Below are 20,527 nucleotides of genomic sequence, written 5' to 3' on the forward strand. Positions count from 1 at the left end.
CTATTTCCGGTGTGTAACATGATGCAGTATACAGTAAATCAGACATGACACTACATGACTGGCTGTCGAGAGAGAGAGAGAGAGATATTCCCTCCATTCTCTTGATTTCTCAAACAAGAAAGGGAGCCATGCAAAGGAAGGAAGCAAAGTAAGCTTCAAGGGGAAAACATCACCAGAGGTTGTTTGTCCTTCTCTGGTCTCCAGTTGATCAGTCCAAACAAAATCGAGGGATGGGGTTATTTGGGAAAGAAGTGGAAGATGCAGGCAGCTCCCAGGACCAGGCAGGTTATTTGGGAAAGAACTGTAAGATGCAGGCAGCTCCCAGGACCAGGCAGGTTATTTAGGAAAGAAGTGTAAGATGCAGGCAGCTCCCAGGACCAGGCAGGTGACAACAAGCGTTGTTTTCCAAGTCTCGTGCCAGGTGCTGGAGACAGTCTTCCCTTCTTTTCGTTTGACTCGGGCCAAACATTCAGGTCATCTGGGGAGAGAGCTGTGTGGTGCAGCACTGCACTCAGTGGTCAGTTTGTTCAAACAGGGGGATGGATGTAGGTAGGGTGAAGTAAAGCAATGTTTTCTCTCTTTTCACCCTAATGAACATAATATGAGATATCCCCTGATCCTTTGGTACTGAGAATGATGGGTATGAATGAATGATCTATTATCTAATGAATGCTCTGCTGTATTACAAAGAAAATAAAAACCAACATGATCTTTGAGTGATTTAGAACGATCTTGAGTCATAGTTAAGCTTTTTTCTTTTAGCTAACCTTTCTGCAGGTTGTTGTTTAGGCACTACCATTTCTTGGTAGCTGCCTGTGGTTAGTTACAGTATATGAGGGTGTTGCGTTATTAAAGGCTAAGGAAGCAAGTCGTGCACCAATTTGACTGTTCCGCCCTAGCCAAAAAATTGTATTGTTGACCACATCTGAACGCTGTGGCCTCAAACAGGCGAGAAAGACAGGAAATGAAACACTTGGTGAGAAAATGTGTCAGAGGAATGAATAGTGTGCCCTCGCATACTTACTTTAGTCTCTTCTCTCTTTTATTTCTTTCTTTCTCTGTAAGTGACATTTCCTTCCTTATTGTTCGCCTCTTAAGTTAAATGAGGCATACCTATGAATCCATAGATGTTTGCACGCACGGCCGTTTGGCGTTGGCACAGCGGGGGCACAAAAGAGCGAGTGAGTCAGAGGAAGTGAGAGGTAGTGTGGCTCTCTCTGTCGCACTTCTGCTCTTGTGGTGCCAACTGACACAACGGTTCATACGTAGGTTTTTCGTCTTAACAGTTGTGTCACTGCCATTCTATTCTCAAAACCTTGATGTTATCGCATCACATGCGTCGCAAGTGCCAATTAAAGCAATAAGGGGAAATGTTTTTTACACTGTTAATCAAGTCATCATCATGGGTAACGGTGTTGAGGGAAGCCATGATTCATAACTAGCTGTAAGCTGTAAGTGGTAAATGACACTTTCTTACTACAACACTCGCATGCTCATTAATTAACAAGTTACCTAATGGCACTACATATCTTTGTCATGTCATGGAGAGAGAGAAAAAGCAGGATTAAATGTGTTAATGTTCCATTCCCACTCCATATTTAAGGCCCATCAATCAGAGGTCATTGTACTCACACACAAAAAGCAGGCTACTTTTGGCATTTTAAGGACAGAGCGCCCACTACTGGGTCAAAGCTATAATATCAGTGAACCACAATAACATTTCTTGTGATGATGAAAAGGAAATATTTTCAAGCACCCCAACTGCCAGTGTCAAGCACAACAGTAGTACTGTCATGGGGAATAATACATTGAGATCTGGTGTGAATGGATCATGTCTGAATGGAAGAGCTCAGGTTTTTCTCTTCTCTCCTCCCTCCGTTCCCATATTGAAATGCCACAGGGACCATTCAGTCTCTGCTTCCTTCACAGCATCTCTCGGCTGAATCGAACACCTCCCCCACCCCGCCCACCCGTGGCAACACACACAGAGAGAGAGAGAGAGAGAGAGAGAGAGAGAGAGAAGGACGCCATTGAGACTGAAAGGTTAAAGGGATAGAGTGAGCATTCAAAAAAGAGAGAAAATGAAGTGATAGATTAAAATGATGGGACGGAGGGATGGGGGGGATCCAGTGAGGTGAAGAAGCTTCCATTCTCTCCCTCTACTTTCAACATCATCTAAACGGAGCAAAATGTTAACTCACTCTGCATGAAAAGACATCTTTGAGATCAAACACGATCACACACATGCACGTGTGTGCACACTCGAGTGGGAGCAGGAACGTGTAGTGTATCGCAGATCAGTGATTCCCAACCTGTGGGCGTTGAGGTTATTGCAAGTTGGTCCCCAAATAATAATTATTATATAGTTATATAGCATTAATATTAATAATATTCTGTAACGCTTCAAGATTTTCAAGTGGACCCTGGTCGTTCAGAGAGGGTTGTATTTTGTGAACCGTTGACGTAGAAGCGCCATGATGAATTGGCTCTGACTGCCGATGGGAGGTGCATGGGAACAGTTAAAGGAAGACTGCTTCTGCGCATGCATCGTGTGCATGTGTCTTCATAGATGGTGCTCTGCATCTGTTTAGGCCGATACAATTTCTTTTTTATAGGCTGTTTTGAGATACCATTGATGATACCATATATGTGTCTTCATAGATGGTGCTCTGCATCGTGTGCATGTGTCTTCATAGATGGTGCTCTGCATCGTGTGCATGTGTCTTCATAGATGGTGCTCTGCATCGTGTGCATGTGTCTTCATAGATGCATAGTGCTCTGCATCGTATGTGTCTTCATAGATGCATAGTGCTCTGCATCGTATGTGTCTTCATAGATGCATAGTGCTCTGCATCGTGTGTGTCTTCATAGATGCATAGTGCTCTGCATCGTATGTGTCTTCATAGATGCATAGTGCTCTGCATCGTATGTGTCTTCATAGATGCATAGAGCTCTGCATCGTATGTGTCTTCATAGATGCATAGAGCTCTGCATCGTATGTGTCTTCATAGATGCATAGTGCTCTGCATCGTATGTGTCTTCATAGATGCATAGTGCTCTGCATCGTATGTGTCTTCATAGATGCATAGTGCTCTGCATCGTGTGTGTCTTCATAGATGCATAGTGCTCTGCATTGTGTGAATGTGGCGAGCCATTTCATTCAGCCCGAGGCAGGCCACCACCACTCCATAGACTCCGCCCACTGTGATGTCTGCTTCCAACATGCAGCGGCTGCTGTTAGTGTTATGTAACAATCTGTGGATGTTCTGCCCTCCCCCCCATACACACACACACACACACACACACACACACACACACACACACACACACACACATGCCTTTACTCATTCTCTCTCTTTCCTCCTCCTCTTTACCTCAGTGGGAATATAATTCCGCAATCCTCTTGGGAGGGCTTTGTTATTCCAAACACAACCTCTCCCAGGCCACCCACCATCCCCGCCAGATTGAAGAGTACTGGTTCTGCGTTTATCATTTCCTATGATGTGGTATACGAGCCACGTGACGAGGAACGTCTTCATATAGTGCCGCCGCACTTGTATATACGCAGAATGCGGTGTATGTTTCTTAGCTGTGCTTTATGGCCTGGCAAACGGGTAAATGTGAGAACAAAATGATATCACACAAAGATAATGCTTTATAACAACATTCAGCAGTGTTGCGCTGCAGGGTGTGTGTGTGTGTGTACACCTGCTCCATGGACAGCCCATTAATTCCAGCAGACAGAGAGAGAGAGAGGCAGACAGACAGAGATTGATGACAGTGTTGGCAAGTGACCGCCTGGGAGAGAAATTGACATGTAAGTGGCGGAGAGTGAGTGAGGGAGGAGCCTGGATGAGTGATTTTCAGCCAGTATGTGTGGTGTGTCCTCGTGACAGCTGCTGTGCGGCTATACCTGCATGCTGGCCAAGAAAAGGAAAGGGGAATGCCTTGTCTGTCTCTCCTCTCCTCTCCTCTCCTCTCCTCTCCTCTCCTCTCCTCTCCTGCTGAAAACAGGCGGTAGCTGCCTTACACTGGACACGTGATGCTGTTGCCATGGCGTTGAGGTGTTCTATTAATTGGCGTACACACACACACACACACACACACACACACACACACACACACACACACACACACACACACACACACACACACACACACACACACACACACAAACACAGGAGTGTCACCTAAATTGGGAAAGGATGCAATTATGTGCCATCTCTCTTTCTTCCTCTCTCTCCCTTGCTCTTGTTCACTCGCTGGCCGTCATTCTCCCACTCCCTGGCTCTCTCCATGCGGCCACATTAAAAATAGCCCGCCACATACAGCGTGACAACCTCTATTAATATTATTATTATTGGGGGGGTGCGGATAATGAAGAGCTTGTTGAATGCTCCACAATGGCTGTCGCACATGGAGATGTCAACAGACAATGGGGAAAGAAAAGAGAGAGAAATATATATATATATAGCGAGGGAGCAGAACAGAAGATAATAGATATAATGAGGCAGATGGGGGGAGAGGTAGGCGGGGGGGGGGGGGGGGGGGGTGGTACAGAGGAGTATTCACATTTCTCAAAACGTGCTCCCCCTCTCTGGTGCTCTCATTGTTTTAGTGCATAGGTAGGAGGTGTGTTGCTCAGTTGCATACCATCTGAATGGATGAGTTTAGTGTAAGAATATGCTAAGAAATGCCATGGATAATTTTACGCTGTGCATATACAAAGTGCTAAGTTAACCCTGACAGTGTAAGACACATGCACACATATATACTGTACAGGAATACTTGCATGCATGCTTGCAAAAATAAAAAAATAAAGGGAAATGCATTAAAATATCAGGCAAGCTTTGCTGGGGGCTCCCCCTTCTCCCAAGTTTGTGTCAAATCATGTGTCCTGAATGGTTGTGTGTGTTGCTGGGGCTGGCAGATTACAGCAGGGAAAGGGGGGGGGGACAAGAGAGAGAGAGAGGGGATGGGGGCGTGAGAGAGAGGGGAGAGCGAGTACTACAGCAAGGAGAGCAGGGAGGCGAGACTAATCCAGAGAAGGAACCCCCTCCTCCAGTCAGATGAGCATCGCAGCCTCCCTCCTCCCTCCTCTTGTCTCCATCGCAATTTTCTTTTTGCCTTCTCCTCCCTCCATTCTTCTCCGTTATTCATCAGTGTGCTCAGAGACCCCCACCAGCTCACACTGTAGTTCCAGCTGCCAACCCTCCAACTGGCTGGTTGTTCTTGTGCCGTGCTGCAGCATCCCAGCCCGCCTGCCCTCTCTTACCCTCTACCATCCATTCCAAGGCATGGAGACTGACAGCTGGCCTTTTTCTGCTGCTGAGAGGAAGTCTGCATCAAGCTGCTCTCTTAGCCGCTGAGGACTGACTGGGAAAACACGAGGAGAGAAGAGGGGACGTGTTATTTTGCTCCCCGTTAAAAGAATCCCATTCGTATTTTTTGGGTGGTTTCCATTGGATTACAGTGCTGGCTCTGTGTCGGAAGATAAAAACAGGGTCCAAAATGCCTGAAGCCAACTACCTGCTGTCTGTGTCTTGGGGTTACATTAAGGTGTGTGGCGTCTATCTACGTAGCTTGTTGGGATACCGCACTCATGTGGTCGTAACTGTGCTGTTGCGTTACCATTGGGTTTTTAGGCTTTATGCTAAACCAAAGCATTGATTTTGATGGTAGTCTCAGAACATTTTAGCATTTTAGTCATGAAGGCTTTTAGGTTGGTGATTAAAACTGAAATGTAACTTTCTGTCTCACAGAATTGTGCTTTGGGGCTCAGGCTCCATATCACGTCCTCTGCAGAACTGTGTGTGTATGTGTGTGCGTGCGTGCGTGCGTGCGTGCGTGCGTGCGTGCGTGCGTGCGTGCGCGTGTGCATGCGTGCGTGCACATTTCAGTACATGTTCTGCTACAAATGATGGCTGCTGCAGTGTCTGTTTCTGAATTGTATACTGCCTAATGCATGCACATCTCTAAACTGCTGCCTCCATAGCACAAACTGCTGCACAGCAGAACATAAAACATTAGAATAACAAAAAATATGTTTCTATTACTTTTCTTAGAGAACTGGTCCCCAAATATGAAACAATGATGTAAAGCGGCTTTCAGGGAATGGAAGGTGATGTCCATGCCATTGCTGACGGAAATTATTACAATTTTGTGGAAATAATTACCCCCTTACCCTGTACTGTGTTTAATGTGGATAAATTGACCATTGACGGTTGACCACTAAGTTAAGGCCCTGATACACGTAGCAATTTTTTCGTCAATTTCAACACACAACGTCATCCCATATGTGGATGGTGACCTAAGCCTGGGCACCAGTCAGTGACGCTGATTTTCCATGGAATGCAGCCCTATAATTTCTCCCAGGTTTTCCTTGTGTGGAAACTGATGACATTCCTCCCCTCTCCACCCCCCCCCCCTCCTCTTTCTCCCCTGCAGTTCAAGAGGATGTTGAATCGGGAGCTGACGCACCTCTCTGAGATGAGCCGCTCCGGCAATCAGGTGTCCGAGTTCATCTCCAGCACGTTCCTTGGTAAATGAAAAGCGCACACACAAACGTACGCACACACACAATGTGTAAACCTACCGTACATAAACTCAAATAACTCAAATATGTCTTTGATCTACCTTTCATTATTTGAGACATCAACGTGTCATTGTCACTGCCGCATATAGTAGAATGATATATAGACCCTTATGTAGCCAGCCCTGTGTTCTCTACCACAGTGTACTACAGTATATATATGTGCGTACTGAGGTTCACTCTCCCACACAAGGGCTCCATTTTGGAGCAGTGCACGACACGTCTGTCTGGAAGGCTCTTTGCGGGGGCGTACCGTAAAGCGCTGCATGGAATGTTTTTGATGCAGGACATAAAATATATATTTAAACTCGAAACGAAAGTAACTGTTTTCTCCAAAACAACGAAAATGAAAAGGATGGAGAGTAGAATACATACGGTTGCACACTTGGCACAAGGTGCCACTTGATTGACAAGCGAGCTTGTTAGTCCGGAGCAGTTGATGTTCTCAGTATAGGCTAGCTGTACAACCTGAAAATGGATATGAAATACGAAACGTAGATAAGAAATTGAGGGAAGGAGAGACATACAGTTACAGTACAGTGTATACAGTATATTACATGTAGTTTGTCTTTCAGAAAACTTTGCAAAAATCACCCTCTCATTTTCTCTTCAGGATTTTGTCTCCATCCCTGATTATATAATGTATTACATAATATCAAAAGCGAAATCTGTTTGAGGCAGATAGAACACGCATTGAAAAGAAATCAGGGGATTATTAGACACAAGATGAAGGGACAGAACATTGCTCACAGCTGGGTGGGTGTCTGGTGTCTGAGAGGCTGTAGGAGAGATGGAGAAGAAATGATGGGTAAAGAACTGTATAGCTGGTATGAAAAAGAGGAGGAAGGGGCTAAGGGTTGTGGGGGGAGTTCAAGAGAAGAAGAAATAGAGGGAAAAATAAACAATCAAAAACAAAGTGAGTGTTGGGGAGAGATCTGAGATCTGAAGGATGATGGGGGGAAGTTGTATGTATGGTGTAACAGAGTGCAGAGCATCCCTCCTCCCCTGGTGCTGAGATCAGCCCAGCAGATTGGGTGACTCATCCTCGGGGGACATCTTCTCAAAGCCCCCTCCTCCCTTCCATGCCCCCCCACCCATCCTGCATGGGGAATCCAGGCACAGATGACTATCTCTAGGATAAGGGAATCCGTATTACCCCGTTTGAGGGGTGGGGTGGGGGTTAGATGAAACGGAGAGAGACATTAACAGCCATAGAGGAAAAGGAGATTATACCACACTGACACAGCAGTGGTTGGCTTGGATTGTCCTAGGCTGACCGCTATTTATTTAATATGTACTTGTGCAGTTCGCATTGAGCGCAGTCGTTCAGTTAGGTTGAGATCGGACTGATCGCTGCGTCTTCCTCACATCCTGTTCAGATCTGTTTTCTCATAAACACACCACCAAGCTCAGAGCAGGCCATTTGTCTGTCATACTGTAGGTAACACGGCCTGCCCTGGTATCCGTCATTTAATCCATGTCTGCTTATTCAGCGCTTATTATATTAATATTGGAAGGCATTTTATTTTTTTATACAGGAAGTGGACTGTGTAATAATAAGCGATTTGTATAGGAACTGTAATGGTCATTCAATGCATCTGTCTGATTCTGACCTCTGACTTTATGTATTTAGGACAATGTAACAAGGGGGGGGGGGATATGAGAGAAAATATGTCATTTTGGTGAAAGCTAAATGATACTGTTCAAACTCTCTACGGATGTAAGTAAGATGATCACTCACGTGAGGAGATATGTGACCAAATTTGGCTGGTGCAGAGTCATCTAGCATTTGCCCACACACACCACACACACACACACACACACACACACACACACACACACACACACACACACACACACACACACACACACACACACACACATTTTGCTATGGTGATGAGAATGATGTCCTGTAATGAATTAGAGGGCAGTTTATTGCTCTTCCCCTTGTTTCCCGTGCAGTAAATGTCTGAGAGGTTCATTGTCCATTCTCAATTACCACTGGAGAGAGAGAGAGGTTGGTAATTGAATAACCCTCTGTGGGGAGGCTGATAGGCAGCAGTGAGGTGAATAACCCTCTGTGGGGAGGCTGATAGGCAGCAGGGAGGTGAATAACCCTCTGTGGGGAGGCTGATAGGCAGCAGGGAGGTGAATAACCCTCTGTGGGGAGGCTGATAGGCAGCAGGGAGGTGAATAACCCTCTGTGGGGAGGCTGATAGGCAGCAGTGAGGTGAATAACCCTCTGTGGGGAGGCTGATAGGCAGCAGTGAGGTGAATAACCCTCTGTGGGGAGGCTGATAGGCAGCAGTGAGGTGAATAACCCTCTGTGGGGAGGCTGATAGGCAGCAGTGAGGTGAATAACCCTCTGTGGGGAGGCTGATAGGCAGCAGTGAGGTGGCCCCTCTGTGGGGAGGCTGATAGGCAGCAGTGAGGTGAATAACCCTCTGTGGGGAGGCTGATAGGCAGCAGGGAGGTGAATAACCCTCTGTGGGGAGGCTGATAGGCAGCAGGGAGGTGAATAACCCTCTGTGGGGAGGCTGATAGGCAGCAGGGAGGTGAATAACCCTCTGTGGGGAGGCTGATAGGCAGCAGGGAGGTGAAGCTTGACTGATGATGGAGCACAGCATGCTTCTGCCTGATTTATACTTGCACGCCTGCGACATGTTTGTTTGATTGATTGATTGATTGAAGTATTTATTAACAGATTGGAGAATTACAGTACATTTCAAGCACAACTCAATACAAAACTGTTAACTGTGGACGACACCATAAAGCATTACACTTGTGTAGATCAGCTATTTGTGGTGATCGGTGACACAGGCTCACATCTAAGTAAAAATTCGGCTATACATACACAATAAAATCCTCTGTGTTAATTGAGAATGTAACATTCTAATAAGAAACTAGTGTGTGCAGATTTTTCTTCCTTTTTGATGTTTGCCTTGATGCCTTGACATCCAGCACCTGGCCTAAATACAGGCAAGAGATTGTGCACACAACCTTCTCTGTGAAAAATTCAAGTGTAGCTATGCAGAATTGTGAGATTTTGTATATATTTTAAATTTAAATTTAAATGTATAATAAAGAATAATAAACTGAGAAGTGAGTAAAATAAAACCCTAATGTACTAAACTAATAGTAAGGACTTTAGAGTGTGAGTTGACCCGTGGCTCATACATGTGCTGTATATGTACTGTTCTGACCCAGTTCTTGAAGCTATCTTCACTTTCTGTGTGCTCCATCTGGAGGCTGTCAATGCACTGACCTTTGGGACAATCAAAGAAGAGATGGGATTTTAAACACCTGCAGGTGCATTGTTCCTAAGGTGCATTGTGGGAAAGGAGTAAACTAAATAAAGACAGAGATGGTCTTGGTGTTCCAAACTTAGACAAAAACTAGGTTTTCTGTATAGCAATAAATTCTGTTTTCCAAATTCCAGTAAAAAAGCTATTATTGAGTCCACTTTCCTCTCGGTCCTGGACTACGGGGACATTATTTATAGGTCTGCTGCTCCTTCACTTTTAAAGCGGCTAGACACTGTCTACCACTCTGCCTTGCGGTGGACTACTTGAGATAGTTATGGTACCCACCACTGTGCACTTTATGAGAACTCAGGTTTATCCTCTCTGACAGAGAGGCGAGATAAGCATTGGCACCTATTTTTATATAAAGCCAATGGAACCAAAAGGACCCAGTAAACTTGGTTCCATGGTACAAATTGCTCCCTGCACCCCACGAGAACCAGTGCTTGAATATACTGAGCATCTCTCTCTCTCTCCAGACAAACAGAACGAGGTGGAGATCCCGTCGCCGACGTCGAAGACGCGCGAGAAGAAGAAGCAGCAGCAGCGTCAGCAGCTGATGACACAGATCAGCGGCGTGAAGAAGGTCTCGCACGGGCCCTCGCTGTCCACCAGCTCCATCTCACGCTTCGGTGTCAAGACGGATAAGGAGGAGCTTCTGTCCAAGGAGCTGGAGGACCTCAACAAGTGGGGCCTGAACATCTTCACCGTCTCCGAGTACTCCAACAGCCGACCACTCACCTGCATCATGTACGCCATCTTCCAGGTACGACAACGCACGCATGCATGTGCCCGCCCGCCCACCCACCGCCTTTGTCAGATTCCTCTGCATTACGTGTGATATGATATGATACATTTGTTTTAACGTGTTCTCGAAACGGTTTGTTCCCGCAGGAGCGAGACCTGTTGAAGACGTTTAAGATCCCAGTGGACACGCTGGTGGCCTACATGATGACGCTGGAAGACCACTACCACTCAGACGTGGCATACCACAACAGCCTGCACGCGGCTGACGTGGCCCAGTCCACTCACATCCTCCTCTCCACCCCGGCCCTGGATGTGAGTATACCCAGTCAAAGAAATGACATACATTAGAAAACAAATGTTTAAGTATAGTAGTGGAATTAGCCAGTCTACAAGCTCACCGCGCGGAAGCCTGGCACGTTGTGTAGATCTGCTATTTTCACTATTTTCACCAAAAATAGCTGATCTATAAGCTCACAGGCTTGTAGATCTACTATTTTTGTTGAATGTTTGCCTATTTTTTTAGGATTTGTGTGGTTAATTTAACATTGGGATCCAGAGTATATGAGGAGAGCGTGCTCTTACATGACCCCCATAGCCTCTCTTTCCAGCACCCTCCTGCACCATGCAGCTCAGTCCAGTCCCATTCCATCAAATCATCTAGTTCTCCTGTTACGTCATGTAGAGGTTGCTCTAAGTGCGCCCGTCCATCCTTCCCTCCTTCCTACCATGGCTTCATGCCTTCCCGCCTTCCCTCCCTCCCTCACTCCCTCCCTCCTTTTTTCCATCACTTTCTTCCTGTCCGTGTCTTCTCACACTCACAGTGCCCCTCTCAGGGAGGGAGGGTCCGAGGGTGGGGGTTGTTCTATGAATACAGTGGGATTAGTGTGCCTCCTTGGCCTGTGTGTCATCCGTTGCTCTCCCATCTTTCATTCCCGCTCTCACTGCCCTGGCTTTCCCAGCCAGCGGACCCTGTGCAGTGCAGTGCTCTCTGTGGATTCCTGCTGAGTGACTCACAGACAACTAGACAGCTATCTTATTGATTAGACATTCTTACACTAGCACTTATCTAGCACTTTGGGGCGGCGGGCGGGGGGGGGGGGGGTGCAATTTTTGCTTTATATAACAATTTAGAGTAACAGGAAACCGAGGTGAGAGTAAGAAATACATGACAGATGTGACAGGAGTCAGATTCTTACTCCCGGAGCATGTGGTCCGTGCATGAACTGGGGTTTATATGAACTTTATTTGAACTGGCCCAGTGTGTCTTTTTGTTTCATTCTAAGCTAGGGAACGTGACATCTTCTGGATGGCATTATTTTTGATCAACATTACCGTGTGAATAAAAAACTAATTTCCTGCCAATGACGAGTTTTACGACTTAAAAAAAAAAGATTCAGAAAGAGATAGCTGATAGCCACCGTCTAGCAGCGCCTCCGTCACTAGGAAACGCTCGCCTCAGCTATGGTTCTGTCATTGAAATGATTCCCCTCATCCACTGCCATGTTAGCTGCAATCTTAAAACTCTTTGTATGTGTGCTCTTCCTCTTGAGACCTCTAATCTCTCTCTCTCTCTCTCTCTCTCTCTCTCTGTGTCTTACAGGCTGTTTTCACAGATCTTGAGATCCTAGCAGCCATCTTTGCTGCAGCGATCCATGATGTGGACCACCCCGGAGTATCCAACCAATTCCTGATCAATACCAGTGAGCTGACCTTTCTCTCCAAACTATTGAACCGTTTGCATTGTTACTGCAATTAATATTAACATCAATATCATTATGAATGTTGAAGAAACATTTTTTAAAGAGCCAATCTACAATCCCACAATGCATTGCCTTGAGCTTGTAGAAAATCTTTTTCAAAAGTTTTCAAAAAGAAAGTAATGTAACAATACTAACGGTGTCTCTCTCCTAACCCAGATTCTGAGCTGGCTCTGATGTACAACGATGAGTCTGTCCTGGAGAACCACCACCTGGCGGTGGGCTTCAAGTTGCTGCAGGAGGACAACTGTGACATCTTCCTGAATCTCCCCAAGAAACAACGGCAGTCACTACGCAAGATGGTCATCGACATGGTGAGCCACCTGCTTCACTGCTATCCTGCTCTATTCTGTTAACGCTGATGACCAATTAAGACCTATTGAAAATTCTAACATTTTCTTTTATCAATTTGTTTCACTTTTTTTCACCAATGTTTTTAAAAATAAATCAAAAAATCTCTCTGACACCCACTCCACCCCCGAAGTTAGCCGATCTACAAGCTCAATAAGTTGCATAACAACCGTTGAGCTTGTAGATCAGATATAGGTGTGTGTGTGGGGGGGGGGGGGGGGGGGGGGGGGGGCTATGTTGCCTATTTGTGGAATGTTGTGAGATTGTAGATGTGTTTATTGTGGGCGTGCGGCACTGCAACGCAACAGAGTATAAGCTATGCTATAGGTTGGGTTTTGCAGTGTGATACAATGGGACATACTGTATGGATGGTTCTGATGGTGGGTGGGGTATGTCTCTGTCCTGTTCTGTCCAGGTCCTGGCCACCGACATGTCCAAACACATGAGCCTATTGGCTGATCTGAAGACCATGGTGGAGACCAAGAAGGTCACCAGCTCTGGAGTGCTGCTGCTGGACAATTACACTGACAGGATCCAGGTGTGTGTGTGTGTGTGTGTGTGTGTGTGTGTGTGTGTGTGTGTGTGTGTGTGTGTGTGTGTGTGTGTGTGTGTGTGTGTGTGTGTGTGTGTGTGTGTGTGTGTGTGTGTGTGTGTGTGTGTGTGTGTGTGTGTGTGTGTGTGTGTGTGTGTGTGTGTGTGTGTGTGTGTGTGTGTGTGCCTGCGTGTGTGTGCCTGCGTGCGCGCACACGCGCGCACACGTGCGTGTACACTGTACAGTATGCATTTACAGTATTGAAATAAATGGTATTGTAAATTGTAATTGGACGTGCTTGTTTGCAGGTGTTGCGCAACATGGTGCATTGTGCCGACCTCAGTAACCCCACCAAGTCCTTGGAGCTGTATCGTCAGTGGACAGACAGGATAATGGACGAGTTCTTCCACCAGGGGGACAGAGAGAGGGAGCGGGGGATGGAGATCAGCCCCATGTGTGACAAACACACGGCCTCGGTGGAGAAGAACCAGGTATGACGTGTGAACATTCACAAGCATCTTGAACACACCAAGCCGTGCGCGTCTCACAACGGCACAATGCCAAGGCACACTGAGACGAGTCCATGTGTGCCTTGGCATTTTTGTGACAACCACACAGTATTATTGCAATGTACAGTACAAAACAACTATACAAAATGTTATGATGAATTATTTCTATTTCATTATTTATCATTCATTATTTATATATGATTTATACATTTGAGGCAACTTCTATAACCATGAATTATACACGGGATATTTTGTGATGCGTGTCCTTTCAACCCCCTCCAGGTTGGTTTCATTGACTACATCGTCCACCCGCTGTGGGAGACCTGGGCCGACCTGGTCCACCCGGATGCCCAGGACATCCTGGACACACTGGAAGACAACAGGAACTGGTACCAGAGCATGATCCCCCAGAGCCCCTCGCCCCCCTTCTACGACCAGGGCTCGGACAGCCACGGCGGGGGCACGGGGGGACAGGGCAGCGGGGACAAGTTCCAGTTCGAGCTGACCCTGGAAGAGGAGGACTCGGAGGGGACGGAGGAGAAGGACGCGGGAGACGACGAGGTGGATGAGGAGGAAGATGAGGATGAGGAAGAAGAAGAGGACAGCCTAGGAGAGACTTCCCGTTCCCCGCCCCTGGACTGCTCAGATGGTAACAAGGAGGAGGGGTCCATGGCTGAGGAGGGGCCCACGGTGGCCATAGAGATCGTCACACACGAGGCGTCGCCCACAGACACATAGGGCGCACCACGGGCGAAGCTCATGTGGCTGTTCTTTCAAGTTTTAGCAAAAGGAGAGAAGAAATCTTCTTGCAGCTGTGCTTTTTAACAAAGCTCACTCAGGACGGGGGCTTAGCTTTGGCCCAGAGGACGGAGGGGCGTCTTGCACTCGTGGGGCGTGTGGAGTCGGTGGCAGAAAGGACAGTTTCAGTGAAGTGGCTACAGTTCTCAGGAAATAAATGCTGCGAACAATTTTCAACTGACTGAGAGGCACCCAAGGAGGGATCTTGAAGGATTTTGGCCAGTGTGGGAAAAGGTTCCTGTTTTGTTTTGTTTTCTGGACTGGCATTAAATAGATAGTTGACACTACTGAGAGATGTTTTGTACCTTAAGACATTTTTATGGACACCAGATGTTTTAGAAGTAGCATAAAGTAAGATCTACTGATGGAGACACGTTTGTATAGCAAGGGAAAGTGTTTACTTTTTCCTGTACCATTTGTCAAAAGACTTTTGTGTGCCTTTTTTACTATTGTCTTTATAATAGTTTTTTATTTATTGAACACTCTAGTATGTGTGTGAAATGTTTTTCTTTTCTTATCTGAAAGAGTAAAATCCTTTTTGTATCTGAGAAAAAGAGTCTTCCATGTATTGGGCAATAGAGAACTCCAAACAAACTTCGACAAACAACTCTTGGACAAACTCATCTAAAAACAGCAACATGAACACGCATATTAGATACATTCAGTGTTTCTATTTCAGTCCAAGCACAAAGAACGCAAACATAAATGATCATGATTCATGTTCAATGTTCATTGTAGACATTGTTGCTTTCAGATGTCGCTGTAAACGAATGTCAGTCACTCTTAAATACAGTAGACCTATTCTGTTATTTCATTCATCTATCTTCTCTTCATGCAATGGCCTGCACCCCATTAGTGCTGAAAGCCATTTGACACCAAAATAATAACTTTTATAGTCGTAACATCAAAGTATACTCTATTCCCATCTAGCATTTTTCTTGCTACATTTTCACAGTAATTTGAACTGTAAATACAATAATAATAATAATAATCTAAGCAGCCATTTTCACCTAGCCTACAACAGACTACTGGAAATTATGAAGAAGAAAAAAAGCATCAATGAGCAGGAAAAAACCAAAACACTTTGCAGCAGATAAACCCCCCATTGAGTCATCAGAACAAGCTTTATTAATAAAAGAAAGAATGAAAATGCTTTGCAACACAACTGGATCTACAGTATGTTCAGCTTCCTTCTAAAGTATGAATGGGGTCTGACCGACCTCAAAACCCTTTCTTACGTAAAGACCTCATGCAAAGCCCTCATGCAATCAGGCCCGCTGAAACTGGATGATTAAGGGTGCCTGTCTGAAAAGGGCACTCACACCTTCATCAGTGCCATTATTCAGATGGTTTACAATGCCCTGCAGGCTCCAGGGACACAACCTCAAAACAATCAGGCCAGCTATTTCTTACCCCTGGAAAAAAAAAAACGCCGCTTCTGCTCATTGACGTCATAGAAACTTTTTTTTCTCTTTCTTTTTTCTCCTCCCCTCCCCTTCGACTGTATCAGATTTCCTGGAAAGGAGGTTATTATGTTTCAACACAGATGGATTCACTTGATTCAGCACATCAGATTGTTGCCTTAAAAAAATTAAAAGAAGAGAGAGAGGAAAAAAGATGGGCTTTTCTTTAACCACTTAAACCCCCCAGGGGTCTATACTAGGCCCCTACGTTTTTTTCTGTGTACACAAAATTTGTTCCGAAAATATCCGATCTACATGTGTTGCATAGCGATGCGTCGTGAGCTTGTAGATCTGTCATTTTTGTCAAATGTTTGCCCCAGAATAGGGACGCTAGGGTTCATGTGGTTAAACCAACACTTCTTTCTAAATCATGGCTCAAGATCCAAAATGGTTCATAGACCTCGGATTCTGACAGTGCTCCACTGGCCGCTGTTATTGGGAATGTTGACCCGTTGAATCTACAATCACCATATTTCCATTAGTAGTTTACTGACATACTCAAAGGTACTTCAACTACCTTCATCTTCACCCCAGCATGCTTTACGTGGCGGTTTATTGCGTGAATTATGGATTGTGTGGGTGTGTGGGTGTGTGTGCACGCGTGTGTGCGTGCCTCTTTCTCGTCAGGCCTTATTCCATTAACGCGTCTTCTTTGTCTCAACCTGTTTGTTGGTAGAAGCTCAAGTTGGTCCTTTATGCTGTTTATAACAGTGTGTATTTATTCTATACTTTAATCTTGTAAATAAGAAATACAGTTTCTGTGTAAAAACAAAATCTATTTTAATTTATATGCACTTGCATTACCTGGAAGTTGTGGTGTATAATGTGTAGAAGACTCTGGATTGGAGTGTTTTTATATTCTGTATTATATTGGGATTTTTTTTTAAACTATTGTGTGTGTGTGTGTGTGTGTGTGTGTGTGTGTGTGTGTGTGTGTGTGTGTGTGTGTGTGTGTGTGTGTGTGTGTGTGTGTGTGTGTGTGTGTGTGTGTGTGTGTGTGTGTGTGTGTGTGTGTGTGTGTGTGTGTGTGTGTGTGTGTGTGTGTGTGTGTACACATACTGTATATTGAGAGCCCAGCAGATAACCCAGACATACAGTACAGGTGTTGTTGCTGTCACATGACAACCTTGAGATGCCAATATTGTGCACTCTTGATCAAAGACATTCTGCAATGTTGGCACCACTATGAAATATTCGCCCTAATGGAACTTTTTTTTTTTTCATTTTCATTTTATTATTAGATCAGCTTAAATCGTTTTAATAGATTAAGAATAATTAAGCAAACTATTGTTGTATTGTCTTTGCTCAGGTGAAGAATTTCACCTCAAGTCTCAAGGTTTTCATCTTACAGCAGCGTATGTAATCCAGTGGCCCATAGAGAACATGTTAAACTGCATACTGCTTGAATATAGGATACGTACGTACAGGCTAGAGAATCTTAGTCCATCTTGGTTAAAAAAAACAATACACAAAGCTTTTTTTGCTTTCCACTTTGGCTTGTCACAACTTTTATGCTTGACCATCTAGAAGGTTCAGATACAGGCTCGCCTGACAGACGCAAATCAAAGGCGGTCATCTCTTTCACACCATATGCACTTCATGTAAAAGTAGATTACACAGGGAAAGTATTGGTAGCATGCTACAGTGCACCCACACTGATGTGAGTCGTTCTGAATTAGAAACAAAACAATGTGATCTTATGTAATTGATTGTGCTAATGTGTGACTGTGAACTCTTTCTGACCAAACTTATTAGCAGTTTTGAAATCAAAATATGTCAGTATTAACATTGTTAATCTATGTTCAAGCTTATTTGGTCCCAGTTGTGTCCAAATGGTTAGCCGGATTTAGCACTATCTGCATGAGAGATGGGTTTTCTTTCTTTTTATTTTGTCAATATTTTTCACATCCACCCATCACAGGTGGATTATTAAATGTTTCACACAATGTATGGTATTACGTATATTGTGTATTGTGTTCCAAAATGAAATCTGAAATACCTTTTCTATGAAGTGATTAAAAACAAAGCATGAAGATATTCTGTCTGCCTCCACTGCCTTATTCCTTCATAGCATGCTGGCTGTTGTTTCATTAAAACTACAATCTGTATGGGTTTAATAAATGAAACATTTTAACCAATATCTACAGGTAGCACATCTGCAGGGAGTGAACTTGAGGTGGTCACCCTCCTCCATTGAGGAAGAATTGTCATGAGGTGAAATGGTTCAAGAGTTATCTATAGGCCAAAAAGCGATGGTGGTCTTTCTGCAAACAGAGACATTTTTGATTGGCAAAGCAATGTGGAGATGCAGGAGATGCAGCTCATTTTCTGGTATCCTGCTTCCTTTTGCATATGGTGAAGATTGAATCAACTTTGGAGAAGACTTTTTCTAAACTAACCGTAACCAAATTAATTGGATGCATCGGAAAGAGCCCACGTTCCCCATTGCTGCTAGTCATTGTCAGACACATTCCCAGGGACACTACTACTGATTTTTCTTTGGAAGCGCTGGGTCTATGACAAGGTTCAAAAGATTCAAGACTTAAATTATACCAAAAAAGGAGTTGAACTTTCGACCCAAAAATGTGTGTATGAATTCCATGGACCCTAATTTTCTTACAATGAATGGACAAACCAGCCTGCTTGGGCGCATAACAACAGCTGTTCAATGCAGTTGCACATATGTCTGTCCTCCAGGCTGACCTTAATTGTTTCTTTACGTGGAATCATGAATGAATTCTGAATGACATCAGAAGGATCATCATCACACTGCTCCCTCCCTCCTCTTCTACTGTATCTCTGTTCTCATCTCCTCTTTGTTAGCCTCTCCTCTCATGTATGTCCCCTTTCTCTTATTTCCTCACTTCCTCCATGCTCTCTCCTTCACTTCCCTCCCTCTGAGTCCTCATTCCTTTCTCTTTTCTTTCCCATACCTCTCTTCACCTTCTCCCCAGTAACCTATTAACCACTTAACCACCAAAATAGTGTACATTATTTTGAACATATCTGATCTAAGCTCACATATTGTGATGAGGTGTTGTGAGCTCATTTTTAAACATTTCCGAAATGTTTTGAATTTAATCAAATTCTTATGTTGGCCGACTGTTTTTATTATATTTTGACACTTGCTTTGGCAATGTAAACGTATGTTTTCTCATGCCAATAACGCTGAATTGAATTGTGTAATGGGATGCTTCAAATTGAAAAAACAAGTTAAAAGTGATAATGAGCTTGAGACATTTGATTTGACACTTGACTTCTTACGCACATATGACCATAACAGTGCAGTAATGTAGGGCTAGAATTCTCTCATGTCACTCACTCATAAAGGAAAGGGAGGTTATTGGGACGGTTATCTAATAATCCTAAGAATAAACAGAGTGATTTCCACTAGTAGGGATAAATGACACCTCTCAACCTCCCTTTGAAGATGATGAACAGAGAGACAAGGAAATTACACAGGAGCTTGTTTGAGGCTGAGAATTCTCCATTGTACTCCCTGTGAATGAGTGTATCAGAGAGAGAGAGAGAGCGAGAGAGAGAGAGAGAGAGAAAGAAAGAAAGAAAGAAAGAAAGAAAGAAAGAAAGAATTAAGAGGAGGAGTAAGATCGAGACTCTCTTACATAATGTGTAAGAGAGAGTGAGGGAGAGTGGGTGCGTGCGTGCGTATATATGTGCGAGTGTGGTTCATTTATAGTTTATTGCGTCATGGCTTATTTGATCTGTTAGGTTGACTGCAAGTTTCTGTACTCAGGATGGCATTGAGAACTTTACGATAGGACTACAAAATGTGACGCATGCTGAGTTTTCACTGTCTCTGTTCTAGTACACACTAAACAAAAATGTTTCTAAATAGCACTAAAATCTTTTGTTGATGAATTGAATATAGGATCACAATGGAAAGAAATCCCCAGGATGTTTTTGTCATCCTTTTAACCGAAATGCTTTACTGTACTGTTAAATATAGGTTTTTCCTAATTTTATTTTATAATAATTACTTATTCAATGAATGAAGTGAGTGTCCGCCCTGAAACTGGGAGGTCAGGGTTCGATCCCCGGCCGGGTCATACCAAAGACTGTAAAAATGGGACCCAATGCCTCCCTGCTTGGCACTCAGCATTAATGGGTTGTATTGGGGGTCAAATCAATTAATCAAATGATTCCCGAGCACGGCACGGCTGCGGCTCACCGCTCCAAAAGATGGGTCAAATGCGGAGAACAAATTTCACTACGGTAACGTGTGTGACAAATCATACGACTTTGTATAACCCATGTCCTTGTGTGAGGTGCTCCTGTAGAGTGTGAGGTGTGGAAGGTGCGTGAGCTGAGGGTATGACCAGACAGTCACGTCAAGAGGCGTCAAGGAAACGCCTGCAGGCGTCTCTTCTGGGTTTTTAAACAGAGCTGGTCGATGGAAATGACGCTAGTGCGCGGCTTCAACTTGTAGCGTAAGTGGGCCAAAAAACGTAAACGCTT

General features: G+C 44.6%; 1 protein-coding gene across 2 annotated transcripts in view; it reads left to right on the plus strand.

The window, feature by feature from the left end:
- pde4ba (phosphodiesterase 4B, cAMP-specific a) overlaps positions 1–18,086 on the plus strand; it is a 231,833-nt gene extending 213,747 nt beyond the window's left edge. For both annotated transcript variants that reach the window (XM_079505866.1, XM_079505867.1), the window contains 8 exons: positions 6,448–6,541; positions 10,374–10,660; positions 10,789–10,953; positions 12,242–12,341; positions 12,558–12,712; positions 13,165–13,287; positions 13,590–13,772; positions 14,073–18,086. In XM_079505866.1, coding sequence (XP_079361992.1) covers positions 6,448–6,541; positions 10,374–10,660; positions 10,789–10,953; positions 12,242–12,341; positions 12,558–12,712; positions 13,165–13,287; positions 13,590–13,772; positions 14,073–14,528 — 1,563 coding nt within the window. In that variant the 3' untranslated portion in view covers positions 14,529–18,086. The remainder of the gene's footprint in view (positions 1–6,447; positions 6,542–10,373; positions 10,661–10,788; positions 10,954–12,241; positions 12,342–12,557; positions 12,713–13,164; positions 13,288–13,589; positions 13,773–14,072) is intronic.
- The last annotated feature ends 2,441 nt before the right edge of the window (positions 18,087–20,527 follow it).

This window comes from Electrona antarctica (assembly GCF_951216825.1).
Source record: "Electrona antarctica genome assembly, chromosome: 7".
NCBI lineage: Eukaryota > Metazoa > Chordata > Actinopteri > Myctophiformes > Myctophidae > Electrona > Electrona antarctica.